Source organism: Trachemys scripta, chromosome 2 (assembly GCF_013100865.1).
Source record: "Trachemys scripta elegans isolate TJP31775 chromosome 2, CAS_Tse_1.0, whole genome shotgun sequence".
Lineage (NCBI taxonomy): Eukaryota > Metazoa > Chordata > Testudines > Emydidae > Trachemys > Trachemys scripta.
Window position 1 is genome coordinate 85,339,773 of NC_048299.1, and position 21,017 is coordinate 85,360,789.

At 40.5% G+C, this 21,017-nt stretch overlaps 1 protein-coding gene across 3 annotated transcripts; it reads right to left on the reverse strand.

Moving 5' to 3' along the window:
* Positions 1–1,531: 1,531 nt before the first annotated feature.
* On the reverse strand, positions 1,532–20,821 carry KBTBD2 (kelch repeat and BTB domain containing 2). 3 transcript variants are annotated; one of them, XM_034761152.1, is made up of 4 exons: positions 20,707–20,821; positions 9,593–10,119; positions 4,406–4,571; positions 1,532–3,852 (listed from the first exon to the last, which is right to left on the reverse strand). In XM_034761152.1, the coding sequence occupies exons 2-4, from the start codon at positions 9,760–9,762 to the stop codon at positions 2,317–2,319; spliced, it is 1,872 nt and encodes a 623-aa protein (XP_034617043.1). In that variant the 5' UTR covers positions 9,763–10,119; positions 20,707–20,821; the 3' UTR covers positions 1,532–2,316. The 3 variants fall into 3 exon arrangements, with proteins under 3 accessions (XP_034617043.1, XP_034617042.1, XP_034617044.1); XM_034761151.1 differs by having other exon boundaries at positions 20,607–20,753; XM_034761153.1 differs by lacking the exon at positions 20,707–20,821 and adding an exon at positions 20,101–20,225.
* Between the last annotated feature and the right edge of the window lie 196 nt (positions 20,822–21,017).

Genomic DNA, 21,017 nt, shown 5'->3' on the forward strand with positions numbered 1-21,017 from the left:
GTTTAAATTGAGATCCTTTCCCTTTATAACTCACTTATCCTCCGCCATTCCCAAGTCAAGGGTCGTATATACTGACCCAATAGCATATCTTGAAAACTAGAGCCAATCAACAATTTTAAGCATCATTTTCGTTCTCAGTGACCCAGAATTAGTAAAGTTTGACTACATTTATTTCAGAAGCATTTTGGCTGTAGAGCAGTGTTATTCAAATCCCTACTTTAAGTAAAAATCTCAGTGCAACCTGAACTACAGAGCTATCACCATCACCTCTATCTATAGTAAGTGGTATGGTAGTTATGTATTTAGGACAAGACCTTCATAGTTATGTTTTCCCACATGATAATGTTTTGCAAACAAGCTATAATTTCCTGTAGTCCAGCTGGTTTGGTACTTGGAAGCTGCTCATTAAAGTTTGAAGTATCTGGTTCATGGGGGATAAGGTTAAACTAACAGCAAAAGAAAATCAAAGGGACAGTGTAAATATTGCTAAGCCCTCAATCTGAAATATTAATATAGGTGCAAATGCCAAACATTAATACTGGATAGAACTGGTTTATATAGATGTTCTATAGCATGATCTTGAACCACAAGATGATAGTTGTAACCACAGATGCTGGAATTTGAATTTTAACACCAACATTTTAAGAAGCATATCTTGTTTCATGAATGGCTGGAAGAGTCAAGTTACTCTACTGTACCAAAAAACATACACAGGCAATGTAACCAAAATGGAACTGTTGCTATTAGAATGCATATGTTACTTCTTGAAATTTATACCTTTATTTCTAATTCTACTTATGAAAATCAAGGAGTCTGTCTCCTGACAGTGGGACTTCTGACTTAGCATATTATGGAGATTGTTCCACACTTTTCCTTCTTACGTTCGATAAGCATTATATGGTAATTTGGTGGAAGTAGACATGAATTTACTAATCTCAAATGTCATCAAGCTGAACTTCCAGTTTCACTGAACAAGTACAGCTTTCAAACATGCATGTCTCATAACTTATCTTAAAAGCCCTTAAACAAGCTAACTTCCTATCACCAAGCAAACTGCTGAAAAGTAGAGAAATTCATAGCTATATACTCTTTCCCACCACAAAGCACACCAAAAATCATTTAGATTCAGTCTTTTTTTAATAAATTAATGTCATTCAAAATACAGTGCCAGAACATGATGCAGCTGAACATGCTAGTAAGGTTGTCATGAAGCACCTGTGTTCATGTTAGATTGGCGGCGCCCCGCTACTGCTAGTGGTTCCTGGGATTAATGCCAGAGCAGCACTAGTCATCTGCTCTCCTGCACACAGCGTACAGAATATTCCTGAACAATTCGCTCCCCCCCCAAAAAAGTAAAAAACCTGATAGCTAAGGGATATCTATAAACAATCACACTACAGTAATGCTTGTTATTAAATTAACAAAAAATAAAGACCTGGTTAATCCACACTAAAACTTTGTTTTACATTGGAAAAATACATCAGCAGCAGGAAGTATTATACATGAGCCAATGTTACTGTAATACAGAATGTTACTGTAATACAGAATGTGGAGGCATTTATTGATTAAAGCTCCACACAGACCCGCACTATGAGTGGCTAGCAATTCCTATTGCAAGCCCAGCAATTTAAGTCCACATCTGGTAAACCACCAGCTGCTTGGAAGACCTGTATTCTAAACAGACAGGTATAAGTTAGTGAAAATAGAATACATGCACTTAATACACCTTGACTGAACCTGCAGTCATTTTGCCCTGCATGTTACCATACAAAGGAAGATCTACCCTTCCTACCACAGGTAGATCCATGGGATTTTATTTTTCTTTTAAATGGCATTACTATACCGATACGGATATTGGTGTTAAGTGCAGTACATTCCATTACTTAGGCCACACTGAAAATTATATAACGAGCACTAAAGTAGAATATCCAGAAATAGTTCAAATATAACTGGAAGATATTTTCAGAACAATTGTGACATACCATCCTAGCAACAATAACTGCTTTTGTGATTTTTCTTGAACTGAAAGACTTCATAGAACTAGAAATTAATTCTTCAGACAGTAGTCAGATGCTTAAGCTCATGATATACATATAGGTTTCTCTCAATTATCAGATAGTATCTCAGATTATGGAAGCATATCTGCTTGTAAAAGTCACTGATTCACACTGAATGACTGCAAATGCTAAGTAGGGCATAAAAATACAATTATGAAAGACAGGTTTAATGTTTCAATTTCCAGCCCTGTTCTTTCATTAAAGTTTTATTTCAAGGTAATTGAGCCCAGAAGCAGGTGTGCAGTCTCCAATTTGGGAGCTATACGGGTGGCAAGGTAACCATCTCCCCATCCAGCTCAAACTCATCAGCCCCATCTGGTGAAAAGAGGTATGTTGGAGGTTTCCATGGGGACTCTTCAAGGCAAGATGGATACAGCTTTCCTACAGTGCATCGGAAGTCTTTTCCTAAGTCCCAGAGCACACGTTCTGATATATGCTGTCGTAGAGACCACCGATCAAGCTCCAGATCATATTGGTAGGTGGCATACTTGGCTCTCTCATTCATGTGGGTTTCTCGTATGAAGACACACAAAGAATTGGAGATTACAACAGCTCTAACACAAGGGTCAGAATACCGCTTGGCAGGGATATTAGCTGCCATCCTCCATTCATTTTTATTCACATCATAGACTTCCACAGTTACGGAAGACCCATCGACAGTGCTAGTTGGGAGTCTTATACCAGAATTGCTGCCAATATGCAATCCTCCAATATAGAATATTTTGTCACCAAAAGCAGCAGCAGAAGCAAAGCATCTACTAGTTTGTCTCATAGCCATTTCTATCCAAGCATCCGACCTGGGAAAATAACAGTACATCAAGTTGTGGGCCATTACATAAATGCAGTTATGAACTGCTACTGCTGTACTCCACTGCCATGCACAAGGCAATGGGCTTACCATGGTCCATTCATCTTTCTCAGTATCATATCTTTCTACCGTTCTTCTGTTGAGTTCTCCACCTACGCTATCTCCTCCAATTGCATAGATGTATCCTTCACAGCAGACCAAGGATGGCTTTATACGAACAAACAGCATTGGAGTCTTTGGAAACCAAGTGTTTTGCTGTGCATCAAACCAGTAAAAGCAATTCACAGTTCTGAAGGCAGCCTGAAGTTTGCTAGTTTTACTGTGATTGGTTTTTGTGTTTTTCAGAGGAACTTGTCCACCTGCTATATAGATATCATTATCAGGAGTTACAAGTGTTCCAACCTTATGCAAGTCGGCAGGAGGATTGCAAAGCTTGTAAACTTTTTCTGCCTGGGGGCTGTAACAGACAGAAGAGTAAAGACTACCAGGGTTTTCAGCAGCAGCTTCAATGAATATCATCATCTCCTCTTTAGTCATACCAAGTCTTGGTTTGAAAAATTTGGGCATAGATTTGTATAATCCTTGCACTACCACCGATTTATCATTAGGTGGTAATCCTTGAAACCAGGCTCGCTGTGTTACTTCTGAAAGTGCATCAATTCTGATTTGGCTAAGAACAGAGGACAAATACTGTGATCGTGATTCTGTGTTGTATTCCAGCCATAACATAGCAGCTTCACGAACTGTCTCCTCTTTTTCCACATTTAAGTTGTCACTGCTTAAAATATCTACCAGTAGATCATGTGACAGTTGCATGAAAGCATCTTGGTGGTACACAGCAGTGAACTTGTGCTCTACCATTCTCTTAGCACTTTGTTTTAACTCTTCACAGCTGAAGAGATCAGCAAAACTTAATAACCGCACACAGTTCTCTGCATTTATTTTTTTAATTAAATATTCTCGACATCGCTGTAACACATCTTCTACCTGTAATGCAAAAAAAAAAAAAGAAAAAAAGACCACTTAAGTACAGTAGACAAAGACCTATTCCTTTACCTATAAACAAGATGCAAAAAATACAAAGAAAGGAAGAATACTGCACTGACACTGCTAGTCACAGCAGGTTTTTGAGCCAAGGACATGTCATTCTACCCAGAAAGATACATGAAATTTGACTACACAATTTGATTTTTTAAAACATTGCCATGTTTACCTGACATGCAAATTGTTTAACCCTCTACCTGTTTGTGCATTTTACTTAGCTTCTTACAAAAATAAAGTGATAGAAATTGTGTTTAAATTACACTCCTTCAGAAATCATAAAAATAGGTTGGCTGTGGGATTATTCTGGTAATGGCTGTCCACACTAATATGAACAAAACTTAGAGTAATTTTTAAAATTACTATCATCTTTTTAAAAAAAGGAGACAGAAATGGGTATGTAATTGAAATTTAAGGAAAAAATTAGAACCAGATATTTTGGTACAGAGATTGAGCAGTTATCATGCATTTTTACTCAAAATATACATGATGTTCCTACCTGTAAGAAGCAAGCAGTCTCATAAAGCTGTTCTACCGTGCTGTCACTTATTGCCAAGTTACCCGTGTATGCATAAGTTATTATAATTTGTAAAGTGGCTGCATCCACATTCCTCAGATGTACATGTGTTTGTTTACTTTCACTTAGCCCACTCATGAACATGGCCCTGAAGAGAAAAATACTACATTAAGACTGACAAGGACACATACTGTAATCTTAAGTAACTGCTTTTGGTTATTTAGCCACTCCAACCACAAAAGAGAAAGACACCTAAAAATTTGTCGTCATTTCATTTAACTTTGAAAATCACATTAGGAATTTTTCATTTACATTCATGTAGTACTTACCTTAGATCACACAGCATTTAACAAACGTTTTAACAAAGTTTTTCCAATTATATTAGTAACTTATAATAGTGTTCTTTATACATCAATATTTATTGTAAGCTACCACCCCATTTTTACTCCTGGGGGAATTCTGTACCCAAAAAATTCTGCAAAATTTATATTTTGTCAAAACAATAATAGAATCACATCAGTTTCAATTATTTTTGGTCATTTCAAAATGTTTTTTGATAAACAGATTTCTTACTAGGCATATTAATACAGAACTGAGTAATAATTCATTTAAACTACAATACAGAACCATATTTTCCCCACCCCTCAGAAGCAGTGCAAAGGCTTGAGGGAGTAAGGAAGGAGCTGAGGGAGAAGGAAGTAAATTGCTGGGAAGAAGCCTGGGTGTGAACTTGGAGGATTGTTGGGTGTCGGCGGAAAAAGTATGGAACAGATTTTTTTGAGAGGGGGCAGGGAGGGATTGTTAAGGAGCTTCCCCTGCAAACCCTGGCTAACTCCTAGCCTCTCCCATTCAGTCAGGCACATCTGCCCCTGTCCCCATGTGTTCCTGCACCACCATCCACACTCAGACACCTACTCCCTCCATCCCCATTTGGCCCTTCATTCCCCCTCCCCCGTTCCCATGTGTCTCTGTGACCCCACCCAGCCACTCCCCTGTCCCTATGTGGCTCTTATCCCCTCCCCATGTCTCTGGTCCCCCACTCAGCCACCACCTACCCCTATGTAGCTCTGCACCCCCTCCCCCATCACCATGTGGCCTGGCACTTCCCTCCCCCGTGCCTCCACTCCCATTCAGCCACTGACCTAGTCTGTCCTCCTTCACTAGCCCTTATGAGCCCCTGACTGACACCTCCCCCGCTCCCCACCAGCATCCACGCTCTCTCCATAGCTCATGGCCTGACAGGCACTGGGAAGGCAGGCACTCTCTCTCTCTCCTAGCTGGCCAGGAGCTGCTGCTGTGTTCTACTGCCACAGCACCCTCTGGTGGGCAAAAGGGTGAACTGCAGCAACATTTCAGCAGAAGCTTTTTTTCGCCGCAAAAAAATTAAAAATATGCCTGGCTCATTAATTATGTACATGCGCAGTAGTGCAGAATTCCCCCAGGAGTACATTTTAAACCATAAGCAGGGACTGATGTGACATGGTTGCATACTTGGTCAGAAAAATGGAGAAATATTTTACACTGTCATCTTACAACAAGGACAGACGCATTCTCCAGCAGAAGTTGCTAGAAACAAATGCAGAAAATGCTTCCTGAAAAATACATGTGGTTCTGATTTTGTTTTTTAAAGAAACTCATATGGCTCTACCTTTTGCATCTTATGTAGGATACATAAGAACTTACGTTAGGTCAGGGGCACAGAGGGTGCTTGGGTTGATAGAAGGGTATAATTGCCTTCCATGTAAGTCTTTACCATTTGTTAAATACAGTGGACTCTTCAGATTTGGAAGACTGGCATACATTTGTTCTGCCATTTTCCCCCCGCAGAAATCAATAACTGCATAAGTCCCTTCCCTAAGGCTGGAAGGTCAGCTTTAAAAAAGTGAAATACAATCACAAAAGAGGATGATTTTGTATCTTTCTTTACATATATAATACATACCAAATTTAATTCTGACAAGTGTTGTAAGCACCACAAGTGCTATGCTTTGTTATTATAAGCACTGGCAGCTGATGAGACAAGAACTTAAGAGTTCTTTTATTAAATCAGTATTTACAACAAAAGTGTATAATTTTGCTTATGCACAGTTTAGCATTAAGGGTAGTATTGAAAACTTGAATATGTGACTGTTTCTTGTCTTTAATGTTTAGATCAACCTTATCTTTGCATTACAAAGATTTGATTTAAGAGACTATTTAAAATGAAAGCAAGAAGAAAATAGGGAAAGAGTGACACCACCACAAAATGTGACACCCCTTCCATACCCAGTGTCCAACTTCCCATTCTAATATACAAACCAACCACATCTTAGAAAGAGGTCTGACGGCATATTCTAATCTAATACTTTGTGGGCTTTCATAGTTTCCAACACTGGCATCTTGTGATTACTAGCCATCCACAATTTGTGTCTGACCAAATTTAATGGCTTGTTATTTCTAGAATTGCTGGAACTCTGGAGCCAGTTACAAATACCATCTGAAAACAGACAGAAGCATTGTTAGTAAGGCTGTCAAGCGATTAAATAAACAATATTCTATTATTGTTTAACAGTGTGATTAATCACACGATTAATTTTTTTAAAATATTGTTGGATATTTCCTACATTTTCAAATATACTGATTTAGGACTACCAGTACGGTAGTCCTAAATCTGCAAATCAAAAATCTGCCTTTCCTCCTCCACTAATAGCAGGCAATGGGTGGGGTGTGATGAGCCCCCCACTGAACCCCCAATCTTTCAGAAGCCAGAGAGATTCTAGGGATTTAAGTATCTAAACAACCAGAAACTGAGTCCATGAGCAAGTCTCGAGGACAGCACCTTGTTAGAATTTCCTTTTCCAGCAACTTCACTATGAGAAAGAGAAAAAAAGCTCTCTCATATGCAGACTCCCCATCAATTTTTGGATAGTAAATTTAGTCCTTTTAGGTAACTAAGCTTTTTGAATCCTGCATGTGACTGAACAGCTCTCAAGGAAAGGAAAGATCAGAAGTTACAAAACAAAACCCATTATATTCTACAGGTGTAAAACAGTTGATCTAGAAGTTAAAGGGGTACAAGTAAACAATGGGAGGACGTAGAAGACAATGCAGGAAAAAGGCAGACATACGAAAGACAAGATTGGTGGTATATTGCATTTAAAAATATTTATAAAATAGATAAAATGTACATATATTTTACCCCTTAAAATTGTTGTGCCTCCTTAAGACATTTCCCTTGAAACCAGTAATTTTCACTGTGGATAATAAGCTTGTTTTTCAGGCTAGAGGCAGTTTTATTCAAGACAATCTTAATTTCAAGACTGGGGTCTGTTTCCTAATCACTTAGAAAAATGTCACTGTACTTTATTCCAGTAGACAAAAAACCTCTTTTCCCCCTTCATAAATCAGCTAGCTGAGTAACGGGTTGGGGAAGAAGTGGAAGACACTCCTTTAGAGTAGTTTGGGATCTGATATTCCCATTTTTTTAGGAAATATAAGCCAAGATAAAACCATGTCAGGCTGCGTATGAGAGAGAGTCAAACACTTCACAACTCACCAAGACTGCCTCTGACTCCCACAAAGAGAGGGAAGCAGTCACCAGCAGATTTTGTTGTGGCCATGACAGCCTCCAAAGCATAGGCAGAGATCACAAGGAGCAAAGCAGCAGCTCCTTCCTGCAGTGCCCAGCTGTTGTGCCTGAATAGTTGTTACCAAGGGCAGTGAAATGGGCTGCCTTGGTGTTTACACTGGGGGCTCTGGACAGCTCCTCTGGAGACATGTGTGACCAGTGTGCGTGGCACAGGAGGCAGCTCATCAGTGGAGGCAGTTGCGCATTCAGTTGCCAAGGCATTCCCCTGGGCAGCTCCCCTGCTCCCGACTGGCCAGGGCATGAGGAACTTGGGACTCCGCAGGCGGCTGGTAAGTTCCCGACCCCCAGGGCAGGCTCTCGTGAAGGGCCATGGGAGGCAGTGACAGAGAGTTGTCAGGCCGGCCACCTGATTTTGGCGTATGAACGCACGTTAAGGCCACCAAAAATTTTGTTACGAGAACCCCTACGCTATAGAATACTCCAGAAGCACATCTTCAGAGATCACTGCCATCTTTGCCTCAAGAGCTAAATGTATAGAACAGTGGGTTTTTGGGGAAACCCAATTCTAGCTAGCTATAAAGAAAGGAAGGATGCTTGTGACCCCCATGTTGGGAACCAGTGATACAGAAGATCCAAGGTCATTACTAACTTATCAATCAGTTCCAGATGCTAGTTTCAAGGCTTTCACTTCCAGGGCCAGACAGGCAGAAAAATGTTTCAGTGGCATCAACGTGCATGACTAAGCCCTGCTCCAAAACCCCAGTATAGATTAGTTTTCTAAAACTAGGCATGGAGAAATCCACAAAGATAGTATGAGAACTAACAAATTCACCTAAGAGAAACCCCTTTTAAGAGGGTAAACACAACAGGACCTAGTGGATTTAAAAGTTCACTAGCACCATAGTAAAGATTTGGATAGCACTGGCACAGTAAGAATCTCAGGATTAAAACAATGCTTAATCCTCCATCCTAGTGGGGATGAAACCCAAAACAGAGGTTCTGGCTTCTGCAGTGCCTATTTTTATTATCCAGCTCAAAACATGAAGTTGTAAGATTCCTCAGAAATCTCTGCATTTAAAAGGAGCAGAAGACACTTGTTCAAAGAGCAAAGAGAACGAGGAACGTGTTGGGGGAGGTGATATGGGGACTGTTTCCTCTCAGTAGGGAATCCCTACTCACCTGAGAGCCTATTTTAGAACCATGTCAACAGAAAGGACAACATATACTAAATGTCTTGCTTATCTGGGAAAAGCTGTTCCACATGCTGGAGACAGGAAATGAACTGCATTACACAGGCTGAACTAACCCCAGAATGGGGCTGTTGATCATAAAAAATTATGTCCTTTCTCCAAATGCAGGATGGCGATGCAGTGTCTTTGGCTGGAATAAGTCATAAAATGCTAGAAAACCCTACTTTGACCTTTCAATGTTACTATTACTTGAAATATTTAAGAGCTATACTATTCACTTCAGATTTCCAGCACTAAATCTTTAAATTGTTGGGCTGTACATTCATTTTTAACTATGTACGTCTAGCATTGCTTACAAAACAGTACAATATGTCTTTACCTGAATGAATGAATCATGATTTGAACACTTACCTGAAATAAGAGCTGCATGTTGCAAGAACCATCTTATGGCAGGGGAATTCAGTGCCCTCAACAATCAACACTATGTCAGTTAGCAATTGCTGTTCATAGAACAATTTTAACTGCTCCAGCAAGGATACAGCATATTCGGCATTGATCTGCCTTTCATCCTGAGTAGACATGACTGTATTCCATTAATATTTCCAGGACTAGATTAGAGAGGCAAGGATCTTTCTGCAGGAGAAAGGTCAAATGAATGTTTCTGGCGTAACAAGAAGAAACTGCAGGAGCTGTTTGTAGCCTTTAGAAATTATATCGATACATTAGGCAGTGTTATCTTGGACTGCTGCATCAAGAATGTTTCAGACTTCAACCTACTACTAGGTCATCACGCATTGATTTGGTGTCACAATCTGTTCTCTCGAGACTTTTTCAAGAGTGTTTGCAGAGTTCCTGCTGAGATTTGAAATGGCGCAGCACATTAATGAGCAAAAGTGAGGTCTGAGGTAGATTTCGTGGAAACATCTCATGATCAGTGGCTGCAAGCAAGAAAATAAAATTGGTTCACAAATTAGTACCTTTTAAAAGCACAATTTCTTCTTTCACAGTTCTCATGCCTAAAATGGTTGCCTTGAGTACACATTATTTGAAATACAATTTTAAACATCACACACATTTCTAGAAAGATTCTGAAACAAGTGCAAAAATATCTAAAGGTTAAAAATAAAGAGAGAAAGGCAGAACAGTTTATACATGATTTTTCTTCAAGTTAAGGAGCCTAGATCTATGAAATAGAACAGAAAAAATAAATTTTACATCAATACAACTCTACAGCTGAGAAGTGAAAATCAAAGTCGGACGACAAAGTTAAGGTTCACTTGGCAACATTGCATATTTATGACTGTATTCCTCTCTCAGAAGTACCTTACTTTTTTTTTTTTTTTTTTTTTGTGGTAGGAACTCCTTTATTTACTCCAGCGAATAGTAAAGATAGCTACCATCTATAAATTTAGGATTTGTATTCCATCCCAGCATTAACAAAATTCTTTTGTCTGCATTACATGCTTCAAAATAACTTATCAATATTTTAACATTAGAGATGCCTTTCCATAGTTAAGAAACTAGCTTCCTATTATTACTAGTCATATTTCCCATAACCCACCCAACCTTCAACAAAACCACACTTGTCTACCTATTCTGCATGTCAGATCTAATCTTTCCAGAAAAAAATTCTACTATAGGACAAGTGGAACTTGGGACATGGGGTTAAAATATATTTTCTTATTTTTTTCTAATTTTTGTTTGGGTCACTACATATCTCCAAAGTGGGTTCACCTAACTTTATACTTGACTTCTCTTGCTAGATTTCAAGAAGTGTCTCACTACATGAAGAAAAAAGTTTTAAACAGCAGTTCAAGGCAAAAAAGTTTCTTAAAGATATCTCAGGGGAAAAAAAATTCAAATTAAGGTTGGAAGAATCACTTCAGTTAAGAAGTCATAAGAATGCTATTATTCACAAGAACTTCTCATATTAAAGAGCCTGGAAATACTAAGTTAAGACTTCATTTCACATAAAGAATGTAATTGTATCATTAAGGTCACCTAAATACCCTTAGTATCAGCCTTCCAAATCCCTTATAATCTTAAAACTGTAGAAGATGTGTACAGTTTTCAGGTAGAATACTGAAAATGAAAAGCACTGGTTGAATATATGCGTCTCCAATACCAAGATGATGCTTTGTCACTACATTAAGTGCTATAATTTTCAGATCTGGGCTTAAAAAGTTTGTATACATAGCCAGCTGCGCAGATGCTATGGTGATGGTCATTACAAAAAACTAAGCTATACAAAGTCAAACCACTAAACTCGTAGAAGTCACTGACTAATCCCTGCAACCAAAGTTAGTTGAAGTGCTAAACTAGTTTTTGACAGCAGTAGCGTCTCCTCTGCAGATGCAGAGTGAATATTTATTCAACTAGTTCAGTTCAATGACTAGTTTAATTCCCAATTGATTTCTTAACTTTGAATGAAAAAGCAAGAAAGCTTGTTTTCCTCTTACAGCTTACAAATAAAAACTCGGTGTGAAAGGATGAGATCTACTACTTTATACTTTAAAATCATGAAGGACATGGTTCAATTCACTAACTACAGATAACACTTACTTTGTTTAAACAGATTTTCAGCTTGCTTATTTAAATCATGATAAATCACAAATTTTAAAATTGCTTTGATTTAAATCAATCCACCTTGCTCAAGTGACAATTGTTGGTATCACTATTTGTGAACAGTCAGAAATTGCCTTCAGCAAGTTGTTAGTGTTAAAAATCAGAGTTTTGGAATCTGGAAACAATAAGTGGCTTGAACTGCTCAACCCTGGATTCTTTTAAACCAGGTTGAGGCTTTGCAGAACTTGAAAATTTGCGCTTCAAACATATTAGTAGACTACATAATAAGTGCTGGGTTGGTTTTTGTTTTGCTTTTTAAATGCCACAACTGGTAAGTTGTATTTGAATCTTACAAAACTCGTACAAACAAAATATGAAGAATTAAGGTCCTGATGCTGCAGACACTTAATGATATGAACAGTTCTACTGATGTCAAGTTAAGCATGGTACATCAGGGGCTAAAACTGTATTTTTACTGATTTTTGATACCATAAAGTCTTCATCACTTCAAAAAGAAGTACTTCAGCATTAAGAGTAAAAATTTAGATTTTTTCAGTAACCTAGGTCATGAACTTTATATTCATACGCCAAAATCAGGAGCCAAATTTTAAGCCCCTCAAGCACATGTTTAGTCATGGGGGGGGAGGGTGTGTTCAAAAATATCTAATGGACTTAGGAGCACGAGTCCCATTGACTTGAAACTGCAAACCCTGATGGAAAATAGCCTGGTTGAAGCATTTCAGCTTTCCTGATGTTTTGATGTTCAGATTACACACAGGTGGTGTCGGCTGCAAATACAGAACTATTTGCTAATCCTCAATTTTGTGTTTGTATTGTTTTCACAGTAAGAATTTTAATGAGGCTCTGGATTTGTCTCTCTCAGAGATGAGCATTTAAGCCTGAAATTTTAGAAAGTTATCTGAGAGTCTACTTATAAATTAGGAAACGAAAGACAGCCATATAAGACATCCACTGTAAAAATATAAAATAAAAAGACAGTAAAAAAACTAGCAATGTAAATATAAAATTTGGTTTAATAAATTTACCCATGTTGATCAAGTGAAACATATGTACAGACAAGAAGGTGATGGGTTAAGACAAAAATAAGAAAGATTTGGGGAGCAGTGAAAGTAAAAAATATAGCTAGTCAAAAAGTTTCAAAGACTTCAAACAAATATATCTCTACCCCGATATAATGCGACCTGATACAACACGAATTCAGATATAACGCGGTAAAGCAGTGCTCTGGGGGAACGGGGCTGTGCACTCCAGCGGATCAAAGCAAGTTCGATATAACGCAGTAAGATTTTTTGGCTCCCAAGGACAGCATTATATCAAGGTAGAGGTGTATTTCAAACAAAAACAAGGGGAAAATATTGGAAATTTTCCATTTTCCAAACATTTTACAAGAAATGAGAAGGAAACGGTAAACTGTAGTATAGGAAAGACAGAAGGGGTGAGAGAAAGGAAAGAGTAAACATGCACAGTGCATCTTTACTTGGATTGATATGAACTTTTATATGCAAACAGAAGTGGAAGGAAGCCAGAAAGGAAAAGGAGGTATCAGAAAAGCATGGTAATTTATTTTGCATAAAGAGCGGATTGTCAAAAAAGTGTTACAATTTAAATTTCATACACAACAGACAATACACAACCAGAGGAGACATGGTGGCATAGGATTTTTACTCTGGCAAGCAGACGCAGTCTTTGAGCTATTAGGTGCTGGAAAAATTATTCAAGTACCTGCTTGTAAGTAACACCTTGATAATGAGTGATACATAACTGGAAAAAGTAACACACTGAGGCTATGTTTACACTATACACCACTGGTGGCAGTTACATGTCAGTGAAAGGCTCTGGTAAAGGGTAGGCAGCAGGGAAAGATTTCACTGCTGCCAGGAAAGGCGGGGTGGGGGGTGGGGTGGAAGATTTGAGGGACCTGGGAAAGGCTGGGCCTTTTTTTGCTGCCCGAGTCTTCCCTGCTATGGGAAGAGGCTCCAGCAGCAGCGAGTTGGCAGATCCGGTGGGGGAAAGGCTCTGGCAGTAGGACACTATACTGCTATTATGAGGAGACATGACTTGGAGAAGTAGACACACATACAGGGTACATACTCAAATACATATCCACACCCTTCAGGCATGTCTTTACTCCCCTAAATCATGTCTTATGCTCTTAACTGCTATTTACAACCATACTGGGGAGAGGATGGATGGGGAGGGGAGCTACACGGGTACGTATACAACACGCTGCTGAAAGCAGCATGCAGCATAGCCATACCTTTAGATTATAGCATTAAAAGTTTAACACACATCAACAGAAACTAACTTTGGAATTAACATGCATTTCTGTGAATGTACCTAAGGCTGTTATAGTTTAAGTGTCACTCAAATACCAAAGCAAGGTGTGGTGATGTTTTTGTTTGGGATGAAGGGGGTGGGGAGAGAGACAGAAGACAGAGAAGGGTAAGAGAAGAACTGCTGTACTAACTACTTCCTGTGCTCCTAGACATTAACATGAACTGCTAACTTGATACAGACTGTCAAGTTTCTAGTGAACTTAAAATGTGGAAGTCACCAACAGATGTAAAAGCATAGCAGGGTTCTGGGTCAAAAAGCAAAGGCGTTTATGTCAAGTCACAGTTTACATTACACCAACTCAATATACCCTACAGCTGTATCAACCTAATGAGACTTCTACCCCAGTAGCTAATGTCTTAATGCGCCGCCTAATCCTTTTGAAAATCTTCCTGCGTTTCAGGGCTGGGGAAAGCTCTTCACACAGTTCCTGGAAAGTAGCCTTACATATTCGAGAGTTCTGCAGCCATTGCTTCTCATACCATAGCTGCATAACGATGTGGTCTCACCAGTCAGTGCTTGTTTCCTGGGCCCAGAAATGGTGCTCAACCATGTCAAGGTGATGCACGACTGTTGCCAGCAACTGTGAACTGTTCCGCTCTATGTCCTCTAGCAGGGCTGCTTGCATGGCATCACATTGTTCCATGCAGTGCCTCCTGTATCAGCTGTGTAAATACTCCAGAATAAGGCGCAAGGTGTTTGTAATGCTTACAACTGTGTACAGCTGATCGAGGTCTATGCTTATCGTGCTATGGCATCAGAGCAGGTAACCCACGTTTATGAAAAAAGTCATGAAAAAGGCTTGGTTTGTTTGCCATTGCTTTCAGGGAGGGAGAAAGTACATTATGGGATGCTAACGCCATGTTCCCATAGCCACCTGTGCCATTGCAAGTCCAACCCAAAATTCCACTCAGCTACGTGCACTGTAGGATAGCTACCCACAGTCCAGTGCTCCATACGTCAATGCAAGTCCTGTTAGTGAGGATGCACTCCGCTGACAAAATAAGCATAGTGTGGCCACGCAAGACAGAGGCTCTATACTAATTTACATGAAGTCGACTTAACTTTGTAGTGTAGACATGGCCTTAGATCTATCCAAATAACTCAAAGCCCTACTGACATTTAGTGTCTAGAGCCTAGTTAAAACCCTGGCTAAGAAATAAAGTTTTGATGAGAACACCGACAGATGGAACAGTCTGATATAGTGAGAAACTCCAGTACCACTTCTGTTATAGGTCTGAATGAGAACAGATGACAACTTTTTCCATTCCCATGGACGGTGGTGAAAGAAACAACTAGCCATTAAAATAATACAACTCACTATTCTAATATAAAATATCTTTAACAGGCAGAACTAATCATGTTTAAGGACTCAAAAGTCAAGTCTGTTAACTTTCACATCACCTAGGTTAAGGATCCATGAAAGAACTGGTTGTGTGTCAAGTAGTAAGATTTCTGAAAGGTCTAGTTGAGGGTGGATGATTGAAAGCCAAACCTATGCAGTGGCAGAAGATACATCAGCAGACAGGTGAACCCGGGAGAAGACAAGTTGAACCTGGGAGAAAAACTATCAAACACTTAAACAACATAACCTTGATCACTGTCAGAAATGATCTGAAGATACTTTAGAGGTCAGCTGCAGAAAATGTATATGAAGACTGTGAACCACCTATGAAATATCAGATCTGAGTTGGGCTCCCCGGTTTAGAGCAGATGGTCAGTCTGAAATTAACTCCCTTCAACACTGTGTGGGAGTTCCTTCCAAAGGGCAATGAGAATCTCTGAAGTACTCAGCCCTCATGTTGTCCACACCTGGACTGAATTTTCCTGCCAATGTTGGCAGTTTCACTCTGTGCATAAAATGTTATATTTGTGGAAGAGGCCAGGAGTCCCACTATCCTCTGGTGGGATCACACAAGCTTAGAATTCTTCTTCGGGAGGACACCTCATTAAGCGTCCATGAATTTCAAGAAAGTGCCCATGACCATGGGAAAACCAGGATAGCATATGTAAAGAAGATGCTTTACGTAAGTCAGGACACGCATGAGCATCATGTTTATTGATTAACATCTCATGGCCAGTCATCTAATAATATAGTAGCTCTCAATCTGGCACAGTATCATTATCCCTATTTTACAGATAGGGAAACTGAGGAACAGAGTGATGCAGTGCCATGCTCAAGATCATTCAGCAAGCCAGTGGCAGAGGTCTCCTGAGTTCCAGTCCAGTGCTCTATTCACTAGGCTACACTGCCTCCCTATGCATGAAGGCCTTTAGAGGTAAAGCAGCCACACCTGATACGCTTGGTGTAACTAAGATCAAAAAGACTGATAGTGGACATTCCCTAGGAAAAAAAGTATTTTCCATAATTTTTTCCAATAGCTATATAGAAATAGATATCTTAAGTCTGAACGGGAAATGGGTATGGATGATGGAAGCTAGCATTACAATATGTGGAACTTGACCTTTCTGAAAAAGCTGCTCTGACTTTGGAGAGACAATGGGACAAAAAATCTTTTTCAGTAGAAGGACAATGAATAAGATTATCCCCTATGTCCAACTGGGACACCTGAATGGCCCAACTCCTTTAATGAGGAGTCTTTTTCTGGTCTGCGTCTCTGTGGTTTCATGACAGGAATACCTAAAGAGGCACTGGTGGGGAAGAGTTGAGAGGCTGGAGTGGACTGGATAGCATATTCAAGCAGAATTATCTCAGTTATCCACTGATCCACAGCAGTACCACATCAAGCTGCAACAAAACCAACAAAGTGACAGGATGTATTAAAAATAAGTGATTTTTTAATTTAAAAAAATCTAACACTTTTCTTTTACAAACTGCTAATTTTGAAGTTATGACAACCTATGTTAAGACCCAATTTATTAAAAATTATTTAAATTAAAGACAGGTTGCATCAATGACCTCTCAAACTTTAATGAGTTAAAGGGTACTGCTTTTTTAAGCATATCCAGAACCAGGGGAAGATATTTAACTTTTGGTGATCAACTCAAGTTATATAAACACGTCACACTGTTATGGATGGCAGTAAGTGTCTGTTATTTTCAATCTTTATAATGGACCAAGTGCTGTGTTGAACAGAAAAATATTTGAATTTATTACTTTTGGTTTCAGTTTAGGTAGCAGGTGCAGAGAAAATATTTTCTTTGTTTGGACAAGTTCAGTTAAAGTTGAGTAATAGATTGGGAGTTGAAAGAGCAGGAAAGCTTGTTTTCCCTCTTCTAATGTATGAATAAAAACCAGGTGGGAGAGTATGAGATCTAATAATTCTAATAACTTGAAAAACATGGAGAGCCAGATTTTTAAAGGTATTCTAGGTGCCTTAAACATACGCATAGGTGATTTCTCAAAAGCACTTATCCATATCTTTAGTCACTTAGACACCTTTGAAAATCTGGTCCAGGGTGACCAGGAACAGTCAATTCACTAACTACAATTAATACCTCCTCTTCTGCTTAATAAATTAGTTTTAAAAGCAAAATGTGTTTTGATCAGCTTAGTTTTTCTTATTATCCAGCACAAATGAGATAATTAAAATAAATTTCAGTTTTCCATTTTTAATAGAATTCCAATTTTCATCCAAATGCAGCTCACAAATAAGCAAAAAAAATCTAGTAAATAAGTATGTCATTTGCCATCTAACAAAATTTAAGAGTTATGTGAAGGAATGCTGAGCTACATAACTACTTAAATAAGCCTGTATAGATACTGTATCCTCCTAGTACATAAAGTACCACCAAATTTGGTATAAAAGCTATATTTAGTTGCAAATCAACATGCTTTAATATAGTTATACCAACCAATAAGAATGAACCTCTCAAGGAAAATACCTGAAAAATGCAAATGCTAAATAAGATTAAAATTGATCATTTAAATTAATCAACCATCCCAAGGGATCTCCACAACAAAAAGTGGAACATAGACGCAGAAGTTAGAACTATGTCAAACATGCAGCCTCGCCACTGAAAAATAAATAGATGATTGATGAAGCAGTTCCATTTCTTAGATGTTTTCCTCTGCCAGTTCTGATGCTGCCATGGCATCAGTTCTTGTAGAACTGAGTCCTGAAACCTGAAGACACTAGGTAGATTCTGATACTGAAGGAGGAGGACATGGAGTTCCAAAGACCTAACTAATATTGGACTTTGATACGTCATGAGAGCCAGAATATCTGAAATATTGTACACACCGCTCTTAAAACATACTTGGACATTACACAGCGGTTGCCAGTTTCTTCACTATCTTTTTCTTCTTCTCCTGGAGGAGGTTTACTAGAGAAAATATATCTTCACAAACATGAAAACAGGAGAAAACTGACAGCTTGGCGACTGGCCACAGAGACTACATCAAGAGGAGACTTTCTACCTCCAAAAGTGAATCTTCTTAGTATTCTTATCCATGGCTAGATCCAACCTGCCTAGGGACTTATTTCACAGACTGCTGAACACCACAGAGTCAGGGATGTCCTTAGTCAGATCCGGCAGCCCATTATGAATGAGGAAAATGAATTTCTCTTTCCTCAAGCTCTAGGATATTAACAGCCAGTCTCTTCTTGGCTAGATGAAGTTTTCAATTCCAGAACCTCCATCATAGATCTTAACTTCCGGAACTGTCTGAAACAGTATGGTGGTGAGACAAGAAATCCAAACATCTGAGTACAGAAATTCATTAAGATTACCTTAAACTTTGCCCTCAGTGATGTCCTGGAAAAGTAAGAAGATTGAAAACTGTATCTTACCCTCCCCCCAAATGACCTCAGATTGTAAGAGCTAAAATAATTTAACAGCAACTGCACCAACTCAGGTCTTCTTCACGGTCATACAGCACAAATTAAAAAAAACTCACCTTAGCAGAGTGGAGTTTGTTATTTGTTTAGTGGCCCAATCTTGTAAGGTACTGAGGGTAGTACTCAGCATCTTGCAAAATTGGGCCTTGTGAGGCCATGAACAGAACAATTATCCAAGTATGATTAGACAAGAACTAAAGTGTCTCCATAAGCATGCCTTCTATAACCAGATCAGGTTATATGACTTGCAGAGATAAGGTAATTATAATACTTAATATGGAATTTTCAAATGCTTGTTTCTTGGTAATTAACATTCAGTATAAATTTCCTGACTTTTTAATGATGATCTAACTGCTTAACTACAACATTCTTGTAAGGATCTTTACTATCATATCCTCTCAGCCTTAATGTAGTTTGAATAGGAATAATCCTACTTGTTCTCCAGTCGAGTCTTCCCAAGTACATTTCTGAAGTAAAGAGACCAATGGAAATTTTAAAAATAAATCTTTTGGGCTTTCATTATATCACAAAGCAGAAAAAAAAAAAAGTCAACTTTTGTTTGGCTTTGCAGCTCACCTTATAAAAATATAAGAATTAGAAAAACAGATATTGTTATAAATCATAATCAAGTTTCAATTTTTTCAAAAGCAGTTAGTGTAGGTGTCCAATCATTTTCTGTCTGCTAAGGGAAAACTCAAAAGCCAAATGCTTAAGATGGGGAAATAATTTGCACATGATGGAAAACATCAAAACTAGTCTACATCTTGTGCTAGGCATATTGTATGTTTAAACTGTGTAGCCACATCAGAAAAGGAAGCAGTATGTTATATTAAACAGCAATCAATAGAAGCCCAGTTAAAGCTGAAAACTACTAGTAATCCCTCAAGTTATCCTACACTTGAGCACTGAGGGAGGCTAGAAGTCACCGCAGGCAGCAGCACTGTACATTGATGCCTTTCGATGTAATGCCGACTCCAGGATCGCTTGGACAAGAAAGCAGCGCCATTACCTCCAAGCGCCCTTCACCTCAAAGGCTCCTATCACAACTTTACAGCCAAGAGGCTCTACAATCAGTTTCACATCCTCCCCACCCGCTCCGGACAATGGGCACCAAGTGCAGGGCCCCTGCTACGCCCGGCCCACTGCGACGCTGGGGGGTTCCGCAGGCACCGCGGAGCCCATCCGTCGTGAACCTACCGCTAATGACAAGGATCCCCCGAGGGGCCGGTCCCGTCTCCGGGCGCAGCGGCGGCAGAAGAAGGGGAAGACACACGAAGGCCCGACACACACTCCGCCCCCCGGGGCCCGCCCCGTCTCCCCCGAGCTGGCTGCTGTTATTGCCGGACTGTTCCGGTCCCCTCGCAGCCGCAGCGCCGGGCGGGGACACACCGAGACTCCCGGGGGCCGCACCCCGCCACAGGCCGCACAGAGCCGACACGGCAGCGGCGCGGGGAGCATCGCCAGAGGGCCCGGGAAGGGAGAGGGGAGGGCCCTGGGCAGAGCCCGCGGGTCACTCCCCGGCACCCAGGAGCCGCTCGCACTGCACAGGCCGCGGCGGAGCGGACGCTGCCCGCGGGGGGGGGGGGGGGGGGGGCTCGGTGCTGCGCGGCGGCAGGTCCGCAGCCTCCTTTCTCCTTCCCTCCTGTGGTAGGGGGGCAAACCCAGCCGCCGCGTCCCCCTCCCCGCCATTCGCCCGGACAAACCTCCGGCTGCCGATTCCTCTTCAGCCTCAGCGCCCGCGGGGAAGGATCCGGACAAACCCGGGCTGCGGACGGAGGCGGTCGCGCGCGCGTTCGTTCTCACCTCCTCCCTCAACGTCCGTTAAGATCGGCGGCGGCGCGCGCCCCCGCCATCACGCGCGCGCTCGGGTGTGGGCGGCAGGGAACTCGAGCCGCGCTTCCCCTGTCCCACCCTTCCGTTCCTCGTGCACATGCGCGAGAGAACGCCCTCCTCCCATCCCTTTCGCGCAGGCGCTGTTTCTCACGCGCGCCGGGCTGGGACCCAGGCGACTGACGCTGCTGTTGACCTCCGGAAACCGACTGCTCTGGGAGAGTGTGCAGAAGCAGGGAGATACGGGCAGTTCGTTGCGGGGGTTGCTGGGAGGGAGGAGGTCA